General features: G+C 41.9%; 2 protein-coding genes across 2 annotated transcripts; one reads left to right on the top strand and one right to left on the bottom strand.

Annotated features, from left to right (window-relative positions):
• Nucleotides 1–52: 52 nt before the first annotated feature.
• On the top strand, nt 53–1,039 carry LOC115475013 (olfactory receptor 5V1-like). Its single transcript, XM_030210752.1, has one exon. It carries the CDS (start codon nt 53–55, stop codon nt 1,037–1,039), a length of 987 nt encoding a protein of 328 aa, XP_030066612.1.
• A 19,573-nt stretch (nt 1,040–20,612) lies between these two features.
• On the bottom strand, nt 20,613–21,632 carry LOC115475012 (1-phosphatidylinositol phosphodiesterase-like). Its single transcript, XM_030210751.1, has one exon. The coding sequence runs from the start codon at nt 21,630–21,632 to the stop codon at nt 20,613–20,615; it is 1,020 nt and encodes a 339-aa protein (XP_030066611.1).
• Nucleotides 21,633–22,745: the final 1,113 nt, after the last annotated feature.

Genomic DNA, 22,745 nt, shown 5'->3' with positions numbered 1-22,745 from the left:
GTTTTCTTTTCATGTTACCACAGGAGAGATAAAACAGTTTGAAGAATAAGAGATGGCAAACTACACTGAAGTGACTGAATTCATCATTCTAGGGTTCTCTGATCTTCCTGAGATGCAGCTCCTCCTTTTTCTTGTGTTTTTGGTTATTTATCTGATAGCCATGATGGGAAACTTTCTTATTATATTTGCAGTATGCTTTGACCCTCATCTACATAGTCCCATGTTCTTCTTCCTTATGAACCTGTCCTTTCTAGAAATCTGTTATGTCACTATCACAGTCCCAAAATTATTAGCAATGCTAATTACACAGTATAAGATCATTCCTTTTACAGAATGCATAATCCAGATGTACCTTTTCCTGTCCTGCACAGATACAGAATTCTACCTTCTCACCGCTATGGCCTATGATCGTTATGTTGCTATTTGCAATCCCTTGCGTTACATCATCATCATGAATTGGAAAGTCTGTATAGCTCTAGTTTCGGTTGCATGGATCACTGGATTTCTAGATCCAGTTCCTCATCTTATTTTCACAACAAAATCCTCTTTCTGTTACTCTAATAAAATTAATCATTTCTTTTGTGACATCACAGCACTTATGACCTTATCATGCTCAGATACTTATCTCATTGAAATTGCAAACTATATTGAAGGTTTACTCCTTGCTTTTACCCCCTTCCTGCTAATGATCACATCATATGTGTTCATTATCTCTTCGATCTTGAGAATTCACTCTGCAGAAGGAAGACGCAAGACCTTTTCCACCTGCTCCTCTCATCTCACTGTCGTACTGTTATTTTATGGAATCTCTATAGGTGTATATATGAGACCCAAGTCTTCTTATTCCATGGATGTTAACAAATTGCTTAATGTGGTATATATAACTGCTATTCCATTGTTAAACCCCTTGATCTATAGCCTGAGAAACAAGGAACTAAAAGGAGCCCTGTTGAAAGCAACCAGAAGAGTAGAACCATATTTCTCTTTCAAAATTAACAACACACAACTGTTAGCTTTTGTGACAGCTTCTCAACAATGAAGAAAAGACCCTAGCTGCAATTTAGCTCACTAAGACAAAAATGTATTTCTAAGTTTATTTATAGTCAGAGATGATATATGCATATATTTCATAGACAGAACGACCATGAACCATGAAGGAATGCTCAATCCCTACAATTGTAGCAAGCACAAACCAAAGAGTAGGGTAGATTGGCTCATCCAAAAGACACAAGGGATATGAGATGATTCTTATGCCTAATATTTATTGAAAATACATCAAAGGACTTGACACAGTGGCTTTGTTTCGGCGCATAAGTGCCTGCCTCAGGAGTCCAAAAGTGCATATCTCAAATACACAATATAATATATAGCATGCAGACTATAATAAAGACCTGTGATGAATCTTTTGGTGTATTTTCAATAAATATCAGGCATAAGAATCATTCCATCTCCCTTGTGTTTTTTGGAAGAGCCAATCTACCCTGCATATATTTTATAAAATACACATATACCTATGTAGAGTACACACATAAATTCACACATTTTCAGAACATTGGTATTTGTGCACTGCTGGGCCTGAATCTGGGAGCCTCTTTTAGTGAAGCACATAAGTGTCATTTTCTTTATAAAATAGGCTTAAAATAAATGCATTTTTGGGCTTCTCACATAATAGTCCTGTTATAAAGTCAAGCTCATGGAAGTCAAATATCAGCGTTAAGGACCTGATTTTATAAAATAAGAACACTAATTCCCCAAAAGATGTAGGTCCTAGAGAGGACTTCTCATTGACTGCTTCTTTACTCTCCACTTTGCAAGAAGGTATTGCTGTTGGATGTATGTAGGTTTAAGATAGACGACGGATTGGGCTGTTCTGATGGACTGGGGAGGTTTTTGCCAGTGGTGGTGGGGTCCCGCTCCTGTGGGACTGTTGGGTGGGTCTGGGAGCTTCTCGAGGCTTTTCCTCCTGTGATGTCTTTGATTGTCTGCACATGTTGTCCATTAGATTGTAAGCTTCTTTGAGCAGAGACTGTCCTTCTTTGTTAAACTGTACAGCGCTGTGTAACCCTAGTAGTGCTTTAGAAGTGTTAAGTAGTAGTACTTTGGAGTCATTGCAAAGAAGTGTTTATTATCTGGAGAAGGGGAAAGGGGAGGTTTTGTACAGATGTTTTAATGAATACATTTATAGATATATTTATAATGATGTCTCAACAGTGTACTGTTCCCAGTATTTTGCCTGAGCTTCTCACTTCTCAAGGGGTGGTGAATAAGACTGAAAATACTATAGTGCCTTAGTATTGCTCCATAGTGCGACCGCACCTTGAGTATTGCCTTCAGTTCTGGTCGCCGTATGTAAAAAATGATGCATTGGAATTGGAAAAGGTTCAAAGAAGAGCGATCAAAATGATAAAGTGGATGGAACTCCTCTCACATGAGGAAAGGCTAAAGAGGTTAGGGCTCTTCAGCTTAGAAAAGAGACGGATGAGGGGAGATATGATTGAGGTCTACAAAATCCTGATTAGTGTAGGACGAGTAGAAGTAAATCAATTTATTACTCTTAGAATGAGTAATAAATCGATTTACTAGGGGACATTCAAAGAAGTTACATGGAAATATTTTTAAAACAAATAGGAGAAAATATTTTTTCACTCAACAAATAGTTAAGCTCTGGAACTCTTTGCCAGAGGATGTAGTAACAGCGGTTAGCATATCTGGGTTTAAAAAAAGTTTGCATAAATTCCTGGAGGAAAAGTCCATAGTCTGCTATAGAGACAGACATGGGGAAGCGACTGCTTGCCCAGGGATTGGTAGCATGGAATGCTGCTACTAATTGGGTTTCTGCCAGGAACTTGTGACCTGGCTTGGCCAGTGTTTGGAAAACAGGATACTGGGCTAGATGGATCATTGGTATGACCCAGTATGGCTATTCTTATGTTCTTATGTTGTTTTCCACTTCTCAAATCATATGACACTTCTTCATGGATGCTAACATTTACAATGATTTGAACACAGGTTAGCATAGTAGCCTGTGTGGTAGCATCTGGCCTGCTGAGATTTTGGACAGGAAGCAGAGGTAATGGGGAAACCAGCCCTCAGTATTGCAGGATAAGGGACAAGGCCTCAGTTCTTCAGGATAAGGCTTGTGCAGATGGGATCCAACAGAACTCACGGGGACAGGGACAGAGCTTCCGGGGACGGGGCGGGGATGTGGAGAGGTTTCACGGGGATGAGGCAGGGATGGGGACAGAGCTTGCGGGGACAGAGCATGGACGAGGACAAATTTTGTCCCCACATCATTCTCTAATGCATAGTTCAACCCTTAGGCTGCTTACATCCTACATACATACATCCTTAGATTTGTAAATTTTTATACAAAAAATATAAAGTACTTTTAGCTTTTATTCACGTCTTCATTAATTTTTCATTTTTCCTTTTTGTTGTATATATATAAAATATGAATAGATAGATATAGATATATACAGCAAAATAGAAAAATGAAAATTAATGAAGACATGAATAAAAGGTAAATGCTTTATATTTTTTGTATAAAAATGTACAGTCTAAGGATTGATGAGGATTACATATTCACCCTATAAGTGATCGGTTTATATGTAGCCTTAGCATTGAACTATGCGTATCTGACAGAGCCAACAACAGGAAAGGTATTGTTTGAAGGATATTTTTAGAAATATAAGAACTGGGCTTCAAAATGTTATTTTTATTTTTATTAGGACGATCCATGCAGAGGAACATATCTAGGGTAGCCACCTTACTCCATACATAAGAAACAGGCTAATCCAATCTTGATTTGAATCTGTTGCCTTTATGTATTTGCAGTTGTGACTATCCCATTGGATTCCACCAGGAAATCCAAATTATGAAAATTGCCATCCAATTGCGTCAAACCAGGACTGAATTAGCCTGTTGTTTATGACATACAGGGGCTCATTTTCTAAATAGAAAAACATCCAAAAAGTGTCATAAAGCTGCATTTGAACAGATTTCTTCTCAAAACGTCCAAACTGGTATTTTCAAATCTATTTTGCAGGTGTTTATCTATGCAATTAATCTGTAGTGCATCCAAATCACAAGGAGGCATATCAGGGCATTTCAGGGGTGGGCTTAGGGCATTCCTAAGACTTGGACAATTTACAGCCATAATGAAACAAAAAGAAATTGTCTAGGGCTAAAACTTCAACATTTTGCTCTAGACCTGTTTCTAAAATGAATAAGGCACAAAAAGGTGCCCTAAATAACCAGATGACCACTGGATAGAATCTGGGATGATCTCTCTTACTTTCCCAGTGGTCATTGACTCCTCCCATCCCCCAATGATGTGATTAAAAGTTTAACTTACTAGCCTCTATGACAGCTTCAGATGTTATAGCTAGGTCTATTAGAGCAGCAAGCAGGTCTCTGAAGTAGTGTATGTTCACTGGAATGCACTATAGAGAGGAGGACTCTGGCCCATATCCCATGCTACCTGTTACACTTGCGGCAAAAAATGTGAGCCCTCCCATAGTCCCCCAAAACCTACTGTACCCACAGATACAGTGGTGGAAATAAGTATTTGATCCCTTGCTGATTTTGTAAGTGTGCCCACTGACAAAGACATGAGCAGCCCATAATTGAAGGGTAGGTTATTGGTAACAGTGAGAGATAGCACATCACAAATTAAATCCGGAAAATCACATTGTGGAAAGTATATGAATTTATTTGCATTCTGCAGAGGGAAATAAGTATTTGATCCCCCACCAACCAGTAAGAGATCTGGCCCCTACAGACCAGGTAGATGCTCCAAATCAACTCGTTACCTGCATGACAGACAGCTGTCGGCAATGGTCACCTGTATGAAAGACACCTGTCCACAGACTCAGTGAATCAGTCAGACTCTAACCTCTACAAAATGGCCAAGTGCAAGGAGCTGTCTAAGGATGTCAGGGACAAGATCATACACCTGCACAAGGCTGGAATGGGCTACAAAACCATCAGTAAGACGCTGGGCGAGAAGGAGACAACTGTTGGTGCCATAGTAAGAAAATGGAAGAAGTACAAAATGACTGTCAATCGACAAAGATCTGGGGCTCCACGCAAAATCTCACCTCGTGGGGTATCCTTGATCATGAGGAAGGTTAGAAATCAGCCTACAACTACAAGGGGGGAACTTGTCAATGATCTCAAGGCAGCTGGGACCACTGTCACCACGAAAACCATTGGTAACACATTACGACATAACGGATTGCAATCCTGCAGTGCCCGCAAGGTCCCCCTGCTCCGGAAGGCACATGTGACGGCCCGTCTGAAGTTTGCCAGTGAACACCTGGATGATGCTGAGAGTGATTGGGAGAAGGTGCTGTGGTCAGATGAGACAAAAATTGAGCTCTTTGGCATGAACTCAACTCGCCGTGTTTGGAGGAAGAGAAATGCTGCCTATGACCCAAAGAACACCGTCCCCACTGTCAAGCATGGAGGTGGAAATGTTATGTTTGGGGGTGTTTCTCTGCTAAGGGCACAGGACTACTTCACCGCATCAATGGGAGAATGGATGGGGCCATGTACCGTACAATTCTGAGTGACAACCTCCTTCCCTCCGCCAGGGCCTTAAAAATGGGTCATGGCTGGGTCTTCCAGCACGACAATGACCCAAAACATACAGCCAAGGCAACAAAGGAGTGGCTCAGGAAGAAGCACATTAGGGTCATGGAGTGGCCTAGCCAGTCACCAGACCTTAATCCCATTGAAAACTTATGGAGGGAGCTGAAGCTGCGAGTTGCCAAGCGACAGCCCAGAACTCTTAATGATTTAGAGATGATCTGCAAAGAGGAGTGGACCAAAATTCCTCCTGACATGTGTGCAAACCTCATCATCAACTACAGAAGACGTCTGACCGCTGTGCTTGCCAACAAGGGTTTTGCCACCAAGTATTAGGTCTTGTTTGCCAGAGGGATTAAATACTTATTTCCCTCTGCAGAATGCAAATAAATTCATATACTTTCCACAATGTGATTTTCCGGATTTAATTTGTGATGTGCTATCTCTCACTGTTACCAATAACCTACCCTTCAATTATGGGCTGCTCATGTCTTTGTCAGTGGGCAAACTTACAAAATCAGCAAGGGATCAAATACTTATTTCCACCACTGTAGGTGACCCCTTCATTCATAAGGGTGTACAATTGGGTACAGTAGGTTTTTGATCAGTTCTGGGGGCTCATACAGTATAAGGGGGTAATGGTGAGATGAGCCCCTGGGAGTTTTTCTATGAAGTCCACTGCAGTGCCCCCTACATTCCAATGTCTTGATTTTCTACATTTTTCACATGGACTTTTTTTTTTCAACAATGGCCCAAGAAGATAAATACACAGAGCATGAAAACATCTTGCATTTAAAAAAAAAAAAAAAAAAGATAGATGTTTTGTTGTTTCAGAAATGGCCATATTTCCTATTCAGATTTGGGATGTTTAGCACAAAACGTACAAAGTCCGACTTAGACATCATATTGAAAATGCCCTTCAGAGTTAGCAGGCTACCCTAAACCTTTTCACTCCTTTTCTCATCCACTCTACAACCTTTCCTTACATTTGTGGATTCAGCAGAATAGAAATGTGTGAAACAAAGAAGTATATAAATAGTCAAGGCAAGTCTCAGGATGATAAATCCAAGATTGACCCAAGCATTGACCATAAGCCACTTTTTCAGGATTAGATGGGTTTGTTCATCCAAAGAGGAATATAACATCCAATAGATTTCTCATGTGAAGGTTCAGAGAAAGAAAGTTTAGCTTAATTCTGGCATTTATAATTCGCTTAACCATCAAGTTCAAAGCGGGAAACAGTCTCACTTTATAAGCAGGTACTATCTCTGGCCCTAGAGGCCTCACAATCTTAGGGCCGTGTTTACTAAGATGCGTTAGTGTTTTTAGCGTGCCTACACTTAGCGCATGCACTAACCATGTAGGTGTCTATAGGGATATTGTAACATACATGGTTAACACACGTTAAAATGTTAACACGCCTATAACACTGTTTAGGAAATAGGGCCCTAAGTTTTTGTTCCCTCACATCACTATCAAGCCACTTATTTAAGAGTTTTATTTGCCAACTGTGATCTTCTGCTGATAGACAAACACGTGAGAAAATAGAGAACTATATTTGTGTCTTAGGCCAGTGGTTTCCAAACCTGATTAGATTGTAATCTCTGTCAAGCAGGGACTGTTACATGTTTAGTGTACAGCACTGCATACATCTAGTAGCACTATAGAACTGATAAGTAATATAGATGAGTATGACGCACCCCACCCGACCCTTTTCACATATACACAATATGCATATAGCTGCATGTTCAGTAGGTGTACAGTGCATACAGGTCCGGACATGCAGATGGGCACATATGAGGAAAATATGGGTGCAGCAGCAGCATGAATTTTCTATTGTTGACGCATATATGCGTTCCTCATATTTTCCCATACCTGGATGGCCAGAACAACATGTACTGTACTTGCGGTACACCTATGTACATCATTTTACACACTTTGTGATTTGGTCATTTGCACCTGCAATAATCGACCGTGTTAGGGCGCCCAATTTAGTCACGCTTATGCGCTCCTCATTTGACTGTTTTCCTACAGGGATAATCGATTATCGAAAAACGCCCATACTATTTTCCGATTATACATGCCTATTTTTGGACGTTTTCGTAAGAACGTCCTAATTCATACTTGGACGATCTTTCAATTATGCCCTTCCACGTGTGTCCAGGCTGAGAGTAGAAAACTGCCAAGGTTAAAAATGTTTTTCCTGGACAGTTTGAATCTGTGTGGCCAGGCTAGGGGTAGACTTAGGTTAGAGTAAAGCTGTCTTTGAGCTACTGTATTCTCTTTTTGGGGTTGGGTAAGAAGCCAATCCTGGAAGTACTTTTCACTGGCTTTGCAAGTGACTCTGTTGCAGGCAGCCTGCTTGTACAGTAAACAGGCTTTAGTATATTTTGGTTTAAAAAGTAAAGAATTTTTGTTCTGCATTCATACCTGGTCCAGCTATTCTGTGAAGGCTCAGCGCTCAACCCTCACTCATGCTATTACAGTGCTTAGAAGCCATTTGAATACCCAGTCTGTAAACTCTCCTATGGTACTCAATTGTATTTAAACCCTCTATACTTCTCAACAGCTATGGTGGATTGTATTAGAATACATTGCCATTTCTTCTATCGGTGGAAACAAATTAGGGAGATTGACAATAAGGGAACAATATTGGATCTTTGAATGAATTAAAATCAGAAAAAATGCTTCGGTTGAATGACTCCATTGAGTAGAATTGAATTATTTAATAAAAGTTCAATATTTTGAGTGCCTGCGTCAGCAGAGAGATTTACCTTTCAACAATGTGCACTATTAGCAGCAGATGAAATGTGACAAACTTTCAGGTTTTGTTTTGGTGTTTCCATTAGAAACCAACCTGACATTTCAAATGATGGCACATCCCTAGAGCATGATGGACTAAGCAGGGGCGTAGCCAGACAACAGATTTTAGGTGGGCCTAGACAAGAAGTGGGTGGGCACCAAGTGTTCTCCCTCCCCCCAACCACCACCAAAAAAATATCTCAGCTGGTGGGAAAATGCTTCTTTCTACCTTGGCAGTCTGCAGCAGGCATGCGCTGAAAACTGAGAATGTGCAGATGCTGGTATCGTAGAGAGTAGTGTTTTCATTACCCATCGGGGAAGTCTTCAGCTGGCTTAGCTTGGGATTCCCACCAGCTATCGCTAAACGTGTGCCACTGTTGGATGGGCCTGAGCTACTGGGACTAAGAGAACATTTTTTTTAAAGGTTTATTATATCAAGGATATGTTTCACCTGTACTTGTTTATTGCATGAAGGACATATATTTTATCTGCATTTGTTGAAAACTGAAAAGTAGAAATTCTTGGGATCAATGATTGACGTCATGGAGCCTGTTTCAATTTAGCCAGTTTATTATCTGGCTATAGCTACTGCACTGAGAGTCCAGATGGAAAGCACTGTTTACAGTGTACTTTATAAATGCAACTTATGCACCTAAATACATTCATAAAATAGGCTCTTGGAACTCTTTCTAATAGCTCTCTAATCCTTTCGTACAAATTTAAATCTGTTTTCAACAAAGTATAAAGGGACCCTTGGACAAAGGTGCGGTGAAAAATGGCCTGCGGTAGTGTAGACGCGTGTTTTGAGTGCACGCAGAATCATTTTTCAACGCACCTTTAAAAAATGCCTTTTTAAAACTTTTGCCGAAAATGGACGTGCGGTAAAATGAAAATTGCCGTGTGTCCATTTTGGTTCTGAGACCTTACCGCCAGACATTGACCTAGTGGTAAAGTCTCATGCGATAACCGGGTGGTAATGACCTACAAGCGTCACATGCCACTTGGCACATGTCCAATACACATGTCTGAAAATAAAAATTATTTTTCGGATGCGCGTGTTGGACACGCGCCAAAAATTAAATTAACACAAGAGTCGTGCAGTAGCCGGGTGGTAACTCCATTTTGGCGCACATTGGGCACTTGTAGATGCTTACGCGGCTTAGTAAAATGGTCTCATAAATAGGTGCATGCACTCATGCATGTAGTGATATTATTTTATAAATTATGTGCATGCACCACAGGTCTGCCCTACCTCCACTACATATGCAAATTGTCAGTGAACTTTTATAAAAGCCAATATTTGAGTGTTAAACATACTGTGCATGTGGAAATCGCTATATAAAATAACCCCCCCCCCCCCCCTTCCATTGTGTACATAAGACTGCTCAGTGCTCCTTTCCTGGCAGTACAGAAAGGGACTATGCTGGGTATTCATTTTTACCCGTCTTATTTAGATTGTGAGCTCTTTGAGCAGGGACTGTCTTTTTGTGTATGGTGTAAAGCGCTGCGTATGCCTTGTAGCGCTATAGAAGTGATAAGTAGTAGTAGTAGTAGTATCTTGTTCAGATAAGTGCCGTCTTTACCCAGGATTTTTGAATGTTTATCAGTTGCAATGCCAATATTTTGAGCGCATTATTATACACTTTATTGTGTGGAAGTTTTTCTGAGCAGTGATTGTTTACAACCCATTTAAAGTAGTCCAGTTATGGCCTGGCATTTGTATACAGACATAGAAGGTGTCTGAGTTATTTTCCTTCACTTTGTTTTTATTAATTATAAGTGATAGTTCATTTCCACAGTTATGGTGGTTCTGCTTTACACATTATGGGCCCTGTTTACTAAGGTGCACTACCGTTTTTAGCGCGTGCACAAAATTAGCACATACTAGGAATATCGTGGGCACCTACACAGTTAGCATGCACTAATGGTTAGTGTGCACTAAAAATGCTAATGCACCTCTAGCGTGGTTTAGTAAATAGGGCCCTATATTTTTCATGTGGTCCACATTTTCCTGTTTTGAAGTGTTAAGGGTATTCGTTTTCCTATATTCTTTTAAGTCTGTCTCAGCCACAAGACGTACAACAAAGCATTTGTCAAGGAATTTTAAACTTAGCCCAGATATCTTTAGTCATTCCCAGTCATGCTGGGTCACACCAGACTTCTGGCCTTGACCCTTTTACTCTAATGTAGAACCATGCTGCTTCTTTTTCCCCTTTGGTCTTTGGATCTAGAATGGAAGTTGGAGGTCTTTGCTAACCCAATACTTTTTTTTTTTTAAATAAAATTATCACAGATTTTCAGGATCAAAATGCAGTGCCTGCTTTGCTATTTACATGACTGCCACCTGTGAGTGCCAAGCTGGGAAGTGAACATAAGAACATAAGCGTTGCCTTACTGGGACAGACTGAAGGTTCGTTAAGCCCAGTATCCTGTTTCCAAGTGGCCAATTCAGGTCACAAGTACCTGGCAAGATCTCTACAATGTACAATACATTTTATGCTGCTTATCCTGGAAATAAGCAGTGGATTTTTCCCAAGTCCATCTTAATAATGGTTTATGGACTTTTCTTTAGGAAGATAGCCAAACCCTTTTTAAACCCTGCTAAGCTAACTGCTTTTACAACATTCTCTGGCAACAAATTCCAGAGTTTAAGTACACGTTGAGTGAAGAAATATTTTCTCCAAATTGTATTTTAATTTACTACTTTGTAGCTTCATTGTGTGCTCCCTATTCTTAGTATTTTTGGAAAGAGTAAACAAGCAATTCACGTCTACCCATACCACTCTAGTCATTATTTTCTATGCCTCTATCATATCTCCCCTCAGCCATCGTTTCTCCAAGTTGAAGAGCCCTAGCTGCTTCAGTCTTTCCTTATAGCGAAGTACCTTCCCCTTTATCATTTTTGTCGCCCTTCTCTATACCCTTTCTAATTCCACTATATCTTTTTTGAGATGTGGTGACCAGAATTGCACACAGTATTCAAGGTGCTTTGTAACATCCTCATTTTTGTTTTCCACTCCTTTCCTAATAATACCTAACATTCTATTTGCTTTCTTCACTGCCATTGCACACTAAGCAGAAGGTTTCAACATATCATCAATGATGACACCTAGATCCTTTTCCTGGTCGGTGACTCCACTTAGGAGTCACCGACCAGGAAAAGGATCTAGGTGTCATCATTGATGATATGTTGAAACCTTCTGCTTAGTGTGCAATGGCAGTGAAGAAAGCAAATAGAATGTTAGGTATTATTAGGAAAGGAGTGGAAAACAAAAATGAGGATGTGCCGTACGCCCATTTTGGGGAGAGCACTTACCTCCACTCATTGAGGTGGCGTTAAGGGCTCCCACGCTAACCCAGCGATAACCAGGTAGCACGCGGCACTGCCTGATTACCATCGGGTACACACACAGGAACTCCAAAAATAAAAATATTTTTGTAGTGCCAGAAATGGGGCGCGCTGGGCTTGGGAACTACCGTTGGGTTGCTGCGGTAGCCCGGCAGTACCTCCATTTTTGTAAAAGGACCCCTTAATTATTGATACATAACTATTGATTTGGATATCTTTCTTTCTTCGACAAACAGTATAAATACCGTTGAATTCTTTGCTTTCCTTTGCTTTAGTGGCAGCAGGTACAAAAGTGGAAACAATAGCAAAAAAAGAATAAGGTAAAATTCAACAGCAGCTTCTTCAGAGTGGATGGACTTTATTCAAGTACATTAAAATTAATTGATTTGTTGCAGGTTCTATCACACAAGCCACATATGCTATCATCATTATCACTATTGAAATGAATTACAGTTCTAGAGGAACTCAATATGTCATTTTCAATTTTTTTCCGCTCTCCTGGTGTCTGGAACAGAGAGACATCAGTCTCAGGCTCTGGTAATTTAGACATATGTGGGAGTGATTTATGTGACAATCTTATTTTCCATCTTGTCCTGTCCTGATCATTTGGTTCTTGACATAACTGTTCAGCCTATTTCAGATTTACATGGGGCAACTTTCAAGAAGCCTGTTCAGCAACAAGGTCCACTGCTACTTTATATTCATGAACTTTCTAGTTCCTCTTTGAAATTTACCTATGAATACAAAGTAGTGGCTTGAAAATTAAATTTGTTCATGTTGGTTCAGCTGTGTTTAAAGGTCAAGTGGGAATTTAACTTGGGCCTATTTAAGAACATATTGCAGGCAACCATGGGGCCCTTTTACAAAGGCATGCTGAAAAATGGCCTGCGGAAGTGTAGATACGTGTTTTGGGCACATGCAGAATCATTTTTCAGCGCACCTGTAAAAAATGCCTTTTTAAATTTTTTGCTGAAAATGGACGTGCGGCAAAATGAAAATTGTCATGCGTCCATTTTGGGTCTGAGACCTTACCGCCAGCCATTGACCTAGCGGTAAAGTCTCATGTGGTAACTGGGTGGTAATGGTCTATGCATATAAAGTGACGATTTTCGCCCGTGCACCAGAAAAGAAAAATATTTTCCGGTGTGCTTATGTGGAAGCACGTCAAAAATGAAATTACCACAAGGGCCGCGCAATAGCCGGGTGGTAACTCAAAATTGTTGCGCATTGGGCACGCGTGATAGGCATCTACGCGACTTTATAAACCAGTAGGAAAACTCCTGCAAAAATCATTGTTATAATGACCTTCCATACGTTTACACCAACTCGAGAGCTGGTATAAATATATATGCAAACAACAAAACGTGACTGTGTTTATACTATAAAGTACAATAAAAAGACTAATATCTCCTAACTCTCCAATAGAGTTTTAAATGGACCTCAATGGTGTCATTTAATGGCTGTGTTTTTCTACGCCATTCATTTTTACACACCTCCTTCATCACTGGTCTATTATTTCCCTTTTTCTTACAAATCTTTTTCAACGTGCATTCATGTATTTATTAATAATTTTAAAGACTTTTCCCCTAAGCAGATGCATGCTAAAGACTGTTTTCCCCAAAGCCAATGCATGGTGAAGCTTGTACAGATTAGTACAATTTGAAAGTTTGATATAAATGTTTGAGCTTATAGAAAAGTCTTTAAAAGTATTAATAAATATATGAATGAGAGTTGAAAAGATTTATTTAAAAAAAAGGGAAAGGAGAGGATCACGTGACGCAATGAGCTGAGCAGATGTGCTTTGTCTCAGCTCAAGAGCCCTCACTCCTTAATCGCATAAAATACTGCAAAAAAGTGTTTCTGAGCGGGAATCTGAGCTTAGCCTACCTTTATGGACAAATACCTTAAACAGTCTCCAGCTGGAATGGCGCTGCGTGCCGGGAAAAAAGAAAAAGAGAAGAGTAAAGTGATCGCCCCGGAATCCAAGATGGCGGAGGAGCCGCTCGCAGCGGGCCAAACCTTTTCAGCGTCGCAACTTGAACAACTAACTATTGCAGTCGCAAAGGCTTGGCAGCCCAAGTGGGACGCATTAGATAAAAAACTGGATGCCTTCCACACGAAACTGGAAGGCTTAGGGACCCAAACGGAGGATCTTGAGACCAGGGTATCTGCCCTAGAAGATGACTCTCAGAGCTTTAATGCAGATCTGCGGGATGTTAAACGGCAGCTCCAGGAGCATATAGACAGGTTGGAAGAACTTGAAAACCGTTCCCTTAGGAACAACGTGCGGATTGTGGGCCTTTCAGAAAACATACCTGACAGAAATTTGGTGGACTGGTTCACGGGATGGTTATCTAAGGAGCTTGCACTGTCGGATTCCTTCGGGCCCCTGGTAATTGAAAGAGCGCACCGCGTGGGCCGAAACAGAGAAAATCAGGAAAGACCGCGTGCGATAGTAGCGAGGCTGCTCAATTATCGGCACAAAATGGAAGTATTGCAAGGATTCAAGATCCGCAGAGGAGAGTTAAAGCACAAAGGACGATAAGTCTTGATTTTTCAGGACTATTCAATAGGAGTCCAAGAGCGGCGACGTAAATTTAATTCTTTGTGTTCCACATTGGTTCAAAAACAAATCCGTTTTGTTCTTCAATACCCAGCATCATTGAAAGTCCAAGTCCAAGGACATTGGCGGACATTCAAATCATTGGAAGAAGCAAAAATTGGACTCCTTGAGCGAGGCATCCTGGAAGGAGACTAAAGACACTGGTAAACTTTACTGGAGACTAGATTCTAACAATGTATACTTGCAGCAGTAAGCAAGTAAAACAAATGTTTAATGTTTATTGGAGTAGAGGGCTCTTAGCAACTCAGGTGATCTTTTGCCAACTCCCGGTTTCGGCCTGGGAATATGGCTAAAGGGTTGGATATGAGGGTGGGATTAAGGGGGGTTGGGGTAAAAGGGTCTACCTTTAGTGATGGAGTAATGGGATGCCAGTGGATTAGGGACACGATTAGGCGGGGTTGGAAGGGGTGTTCATCTGATTTAATGGGGTCACTGGAGACTTGCATTGAGAGAGAGATTCTGGAGCTGGGGGGAACCCGTAGCATTCTGGGAACAGAGGGAACTCAGCCACTGGGAGCGGAGATTTTGGGAGATGCCTACTAGGATAATATCTTGGAACATAGGTGGCGTGGAGGGGCATAATCGAACGGAAACGCCTATCTCCATGGGCGTTTATCTCCTAGAACGGGTCCGTGAAGGGGCGGGCCGAACCATATTTTCGAAAAAATGGACGTTTTTGAGCTGGGCGTTTGTTTTTTTTAGCGATAATGGAAACTAAAAACACCCAGCTCAAAAACGTCCTAATCCGAGCCATTTGGTCGTGGGAGGGGCCACGATTCGTAGTACACTCGCCCCCCTTATATGCCAGGACACCAACTGGGCACCCTAGGTCAGTGCGGTGGACTTCAGAAAAAGCTCCCACATGCATAGCTCCCTTACCACGGGTGCTGAGCTCCTAACCTCCCTCCCCCAAAACCCACTACCCACAAATGTACAACACTACCATAGCTCTTAGGGGTGAAGGGGGCACCTACATGTGGGTACAGTGGGTTTTGGAGGCCTCCCATTTACCAGCACAAGTGGGGAGGATGGGCCTGGGTCCACCTGGCTGAAGTGCACTGCGGTACCCACTAAAAGTGCACCAGGGACCTGCATACACGCAGGCCTCTAGGACTGGTTGCTGCTATATAACATTGGCACACCAGTTGACACCTGAAGACTAATCTCTCCAAAAATGTCCTTTCTTGAAATAAGCACGTTTACTCACAGTTAACTGCAGAGCAGAGGTTGTGCCCCACTGGCAAAGAGTCCCCTGGTACTAAGATTAGCAGTAGGTCAGAGCTGGCACAATGGTATACAATGCCCTCTTTCAGCCACATTCAAGGTAAGAACTACGTTCTCTAACGTGGGATAAGACAGGAAAGGGAACTAAAACTGGCTTACAAAAATGGTCACTACCGCATGGACTACAACAGGAAACACAACAGGGCACACTCTGACCCAGTAGGCAGGGGGAAAAGCACCATGGGAGAAGAGCCTACCAACTACCAACATCGTGAGACTGTAACACAAGCTAATGAAATCACGGAGACCAATACCCTACACCCACCACAATGCAATGCTGATGTGACCGTGAACTGCACCTGAGAGCCACATCTGACCCAGGGAAAGGCTGTGAGAGGATCAAACACATTCTGTTGTCATGGAGGTGGGTACGGCATTTGAGGCTGGCATACAGGCTGGAAAAAAAAGTTTTTTAAGTGGGTTTTTTTTGGTGGGAGGGGGTTAGTGACCACTGGGGGAGTGCGGGGAGGTCATCCCCGATTCCCTCCAGTGGTCATCTGGGCAGTTGGAGCACTTTTTTGGGACTTGTTCGTGAAAAAAAAGGGTCCAAAAAAAGTGAACCAAAATCGCGGTAAAAACGCCTTTTTTTCCCGATTATCAGCTAAAGACGCCCATCTCTCCTCGGCTGATAACCACGCCCCAGTTCTGCCTCCACCACACCTCCGACACCCCCCCGTCAACTTTATTCGTTTCCGCGACGGAGTGCAGTTGGAAACGCCCAAAATCGGCTTTCGATTATACCGATTTGGGCGCCTTTGCGAGACAAACGTCTATCTCCCGATTTAGGTCGCACTATAGGCATTTTTCTCTTTCGAAAATAAGCTGGATAAGCTCCCCAATCAAACGATCTAAGATTCTCTCAGCACTAAAGAGGCATAGAGCTGACATCGCATGTTTACAAGAAACACGCCTCACAGACCTAGAACATTCCAAGCTACGAAAACATTGGGTTAGTGAGGTGTTCGCGGCATCATCCCAGAGTCATAAAGGAGGGGTGGCGGTGCTGTTTCGGAAGGGACTCCCGTATAAAGCAACTGTAATTGATAAGAAAAATACAAGCGAATTAACCAACTATAGACCAGTTGCGTCCATTCCCTTAATAACCAAAATAACAGAAGGAATGGTAACCAAAGAACTCACAGAATATCTAAACAAATTCTCAATACTACACGACTCTCAGTCAGGATTTTGCTCTAATCACAGCACTGAAACAGTTGTAGCCACGCTCATGACAAAATTCAAACAAACAATTGCAACCGGCAAGAACATACTACTTCTACAATTCGACATGTCAAGCGCCTTCGACATGGTTGATCTGGAATCCTACTACACATCCTTGAATACTTTGGCATCGGAGGCAATGTTCTTAATTGGTTTAAAGGATTCCTAACCACACGCTCATATCAGGTGACATCAAAGTCGATTACATCAGCTGCATGGACACCTGAATGTGGAGTTCCACAGGGATCTCCCCTTTCACCAACCATATCAACCTAATGATGACACCTCTGGCCAAACTACTATCCAACCAAAACCTCAATCCTTACATTTATGCAGATGATGTAACGATCTACATCCCATTCAATCAAGACCTAAAATAAATTTCCAATGACATCAACCAAAGCCTCCACATCATGCACTCCTGAGCAGATGCCTTTCAGTTAAAATTCAACGCAGAAAAAACCCAATGCCTAGTACTTACCTCTCAACACAATACGAGCAAATTCACCACCATCAACACACCAAAATTAAATTTACCCGTCTCGGAAACCTTGAAAATTCTTGGTGTTACCATTGACCGGCACCTAACACTTGAGAATCACGCAAATAACACAACCAAAAAGATGTTCCAATCAATGTGGAAATTAAAAAGAGTACAACCATTCTTCCCGAGGACAGTCTTCCATAATCTGGTACAATCATTAGTACTCAGTCATCTAGATTACTGCAACTCACTTTACGCTGGCTGCAAAGAGCAAATACTTAAAAAACTCCAAACAGCCCAGAACACGGCAGCCAGACTCATATTTGGAAAACCAAAATACGAGAGTGCAAAACCCCTACGAGAGAAGCTACACTGGCTCCCACTCAAAGAACGCATCACGTTCAAAGTATGCACCCTAGTACATAAGATCATCCATGGCGATGCCCCAGCCTATATGTCAGACCTGATAGACCTACCACCCAGAAATGCTAAAAAATCTTCTCGCACATTCCTCAAGCTTCATTTCCCCAACTGTAAAGGACTAAAGTACAAACTAATGCACACATCAATCTTTTCTTATAGGAGTGCACAACTCTGGAATGAACTGCCACGTAACCTGAAAGCGGTCTACGAACTGACCAACATCCGGAAACTGCTAAAGACCCATCTCTTCGACAAGACCTATCACAAAGACCAAGTCATCTGAATTTTCCACATATACCCTGTATGCAAATTAATGCCTTCTGTTTTTTTTTCTTTCTCTTATTATTATGTACTACTCTACCATCCAGCTTATAATCGAACGAGAATAACGCCCAAGTTCCGACCTAAATCGGGAGATGGGCGTTCTTCTCACAAAAACAAATAAAGCGGCATAATCGAAAGCCGAACTTTGGACGCTTTCAACTGCACTCCGTCGCGGATGCGGACAAAGTTGACGGGGGAGTGTCGGAGGCGTGGTGAAGGCGGAACTGGGGCGTGGTTATCACCCGAACAGAGATGGGCGCCCTTCGCCGATAATGGATGCGTTTGTAGCTAGAATTTAGGGCACTTTTCCTGGACCCTGTTTTTTGACGAATAAGGCCCCAAAAAGTGCCCTAAATGACCAGATGACCCCCAGAGGGAGTCGGGGATGACCTCCCCTGACTCCCCAGTGGTCACTAACCCCCTCCCACCACAACAAATGATGTTTCACAACTTTTTATTTTCACCCTCAAATGTCATACCCTCCTCCCAAGCAGCAGTATGCAGGTCCCTGGAGCAGTTGTTAGGGGGTGCAGTGGACGTCAGGCAGGTGGACCCAGGCCCATCCCCCCCCTACCTGTTACAATTGTGCTGCTTAATGCTACTAGTCGTCCAACCCCCCCAAACCCACTGTACCCACATGTAGGTGCCCCCCTTCACCCCTTAGGGCTATAGTAATGGTGTAGACTTGTGGGCAGTGGGTTTTGAGGGGGATTTGGGGGGCTCAACACCCAAGGGAAGGGTGCTATGCACCTGGGAGCTCTTTTACCTTTTTTTTTGTTTTTGTAAAAGTGCCCCCTAGGGTGCCCGGTTGGTGTCCTGGCATGTGAGGGGGACCAGTGCACTATGAATCCTGGCCCCTCCCACGAACAAATGCCTTGCATTTATTCGTTTTTGAGCTGGGCGATTTCATTTTCCATTATCGGTGAAAAGCAAAAACGCCCAGCTCACACCTTGGCGAATAAAACATGGGCGTCTATTTTTTTTTAAAAAATACGGTTCACTCCGCCCCTTCACGGACCCGTTCTCGGAGATTAACGCCCATGGAGATAGGCGTTTCTGGTCGATTATTCCCCTCCATGTAACCTAATCCTCTGTAACACCAAATGTCTACTCTCCTCACACTTCCACTATCCATGATGTATTGTAAGCCACATTGAGCCTGCAAAGAGGTGGGAAAATGTGGGATACAAATGCGATAAATAAATAAATAAATAAATAAATAAATAAATAAATAAAGGGGCCTTAGGGGATCACATAGTGTTAAAAATAAGGCTGTCAGGAAGAGACGTCTTACTATTGGTTCTCTATGGGCCCAATAATCATGACGCATCCTTCCTTACCAATTTAGCAGGGAAGTGCTTGCAGAGTAGTGGTGGAGATTTGATTGTAGTGGGAGATTTCAATGCAGTAATTGACCCCCGGCAGGACTGCTCCAGCGCAACAGAATCTCAATATAGGGGAACGTGGGCTAGAGAATTTCAGGTATTCAATCGGACCCTCAACCTGGTAGATCAGTGGAGGATACATCATCCAGGAGAGAAAGATTATATGCACAGGTCGAGGGCCCATGGCACATTTGCTCAGATTGATTACTTTCTGCTGGCCCACTCCCTATTCTATCTTGTAGAAACAACATTTATAAGTCCAGAAGAAGTAGTGGATCATACAATGATATGGATGGATCTTAATATCACCATAGATGCCAGGGGAGGCAGAGGGTGGAGATACCCGGCGGGCCTATACCAGGATCCGCATTTGCAGATGCAGGTGCAAAGAAGCTGGGAACAATATATAGCACATAACAGCTGGCACGCTGAACAACAGCCTGGGCTGTTTTGGACAGCCTCTAAAGCAGTTCTGCGGGGTGCCATTATAGCTTATTGTAGCATTAAAAATAAAAGGAGAGCAGCAGGCATCCTGAGATTAGAGCGTCAGTTACAAAAGGCAAAAAGAATTCACCTTCATCACCCCACAATAATCACTTTAGAGAATGAAAAAAGGGAAATAGTAGATTAGTGACAAAGGATGTATGTAAGATTAATGGCTGTGTTTTTCTACGCCATCCAAGCGACACCACTGAGGCCCATTCAAAAACTCTACTGGAAAGTCAGGAGATATTAATCTTGTTATTATGTTATGAAAAAATATTCCTGACATAAATCTTTAAGTGTACATTAGTGGAATTTTTATAAAATAAGCACATAAAACATGACTCTGCCCAAACTCTACCTCAAACACACCTACACCAGAGTCCCATACCATTACAGTTATTTGCACTTGTCCTTGGTATCCAAACATTGGTGCTTTCCTTATAGAACTACCCCCACAGTGACTTGTGCGGTCAAGATTGATGCATTCCCTGGCTGGCATTTTAAGCACAAACCACTTATGCACTCAGCATCCCCAACCAACTGCATAAGTGGTTTCCAATATTGGCCTCAATAGTTTAATAATTTTTATCTGGTAGAAAGATTTCTTGCAGAAATACTTTGTGATAAGCCCTTAATGAAAAATTACAATGATTTTTGAGGTTTAGGATTGGTTGCTGATGGTGTATTGGAGCTTGCTTGTTTGGAAGTTGTTGGTTGGTTGGTTGATGGAACATTAGAGCTTGCCGGCTTAGGTGTTGATGGCTTGGGAGTTGATGGTTCGGATGGTGATGGAATATTAATGCTTGCTGGCTCATGTGGAAATTCAGAATCATCCGGTTGGCTTTTTATAATTAGCTGGATCAACTCGGAGCCTGGGTAATTCATAGCTATAATTCCATACCTCAACATTCTATGAGTTTTGTCTGACAGATAATAGTACAGTTTACCATTTATGTTAGCAGCCACTGAATAGGGATAGGCTCCTGAACTTCCACCTGCACAAACGGTCAGGTACAGTTGATCAAAGTTACCAGTATGAGCTTCAGTTATATTATCTTCAACAGAAGACCACTTCCGACCTATATCAAACAATGTTGGTACATGAAAATGATCAGATACTTTTAAGGTGTTATATTTGATTCCAATATCAAGACCAGGAAAATTTTGCAATATGATGATCTTTCCTCGCACTTCACCAAGGTTGGGGATAGCTGCAGAGTTCCAGAACCATGATTTTCCAGCTTCTGTAATATAATGATCCACTGTATCACAGAAGTATCGTGTGTTACCTTCAGGTAATAATTCTTCTGTGATATGCATAAGTATAGTTTCCTTTGAATGTTTTTTCAAAAATTCAATAGTGGTTCTCAAAACATGATTGAGCTCTTGATGTTGGTACATTATGCCAACATGGACAGGCAGGGTGTTGTAATGGTGCCTGCAATGGATATCAACATATCGTATCCCAGCCTCATATTGTTTATAGAGACTCCAGCTCTGGGCCTGATGCATATTACCACCATGCAAAACCACAGAGCCTTGGGTGCCAGGAATGGAAAGATGAAGGAGGGATTTTTTATCTGGGAGACGAGACATCCAGTCTGGGTCTTTAATTGAAGGGTTTTCTGTACTATCATATTCTTTTGTTTGATTGCTCCCCATAATGACCTGAAGATGAGTATCACTACCTGTAAAACATTAAATCATAATTTAGTCAAAGTCTGTCTTCTTTCTTCCCATCATCTACATTTATACTGTACTGTTGTCCCATACCTCTGGATCTTACTCTCCTGTACAATGTAGCAAATACTGTAGTTTATGAGTAACTATTATATTCAGAGTAAGAACATAGTAGTGTAAGAAAAGCCATGCTGGCTCACACTAAGGTCATTGAGCCCAACATCCTGTTTCCAATAGTGCTCAGTCTGGGGCACTATTACCTAACACATCCTAAAAAGGTATATTTATTTATAATAGTTTATTTCCAGGAAAGAGCAATGGCTCTCCCAAATCTACCAAGCAAATAATTTTTTATAGACGTTTCCTCCAGGAACTTGTCTAAATCTCTTTTGAGTCCTGCTATGCTAGTTGCTTCGATCACATTCTACATCTACAGAATCCTCAGCTTAATTTTGTGCTAAGTGAAAGAAATCAGTCTCATTTTTCTGTTATATCTGCACACTGTATATATTCCTCCCATTCTACTGATATATCCCTATAATGTTAATAATGATCCTGTCCCCCAGATTATATATTCACACTGCAATGTGTTTGGCCCAGATTGGGTCTTCTTTTGGCAAATAGCTGCTTTTCCAGCCATATCACCTTTCTTCAGAAGTGATATTTAATCACTATTTAACACTTTTGAAACTTTCAAAAATATATTTAGAAGGGTCTAGAACAGAGGTTCGCAACTCAGTCTTTGGGACACACCTGTCCAGTCATGTTTTCAGGCTACCCAGAAAAAATACGCATGAGATAAATTTGCAAAGAATGGAGGTAGTGCATGCAAATCTATCTCATGCATATTCATTGTGGGTATCCCAAGAACTTGATTGGCTAGGTGTGGCCTGAGGACTGGGCTGAGAACCCGTGGTCTAGAAAGATATCTGTGAGAAGGGAACATGTGGAGGGGCATAATCGAATGGGGCGCCCAAGTTTTCCTGACGGCGTCCTCTCAGGATGTCCCTGTGAAGGGGCGGGTAAACCCATATTATCGAAACAAGATGGGCGGCCATCTTTTATTTCGATAATACGGTCAGCGATGCCCAAATC

The sequence above is a fragment of the Microcaecilia unicolor genome, chromosome 7 (genome assembly GCF_901765095.1).
Source record: "Microcaecilia unicolor chromosome 7, aMicUni1.1, whole genome shotgun sequence".
Taxonomy (NCBI): domain Eukaryota; kingdom Metazoa; phylum Chordata; class Amphibia; order Gymnophiona; family Siphonopidae; genus Microcaecilia; species Microcaecilia unicolor.
Note: the sequence above shows the minus strand (reverse complement) of the source record. Positions and strands in the feature narration are given on the sequence as shown.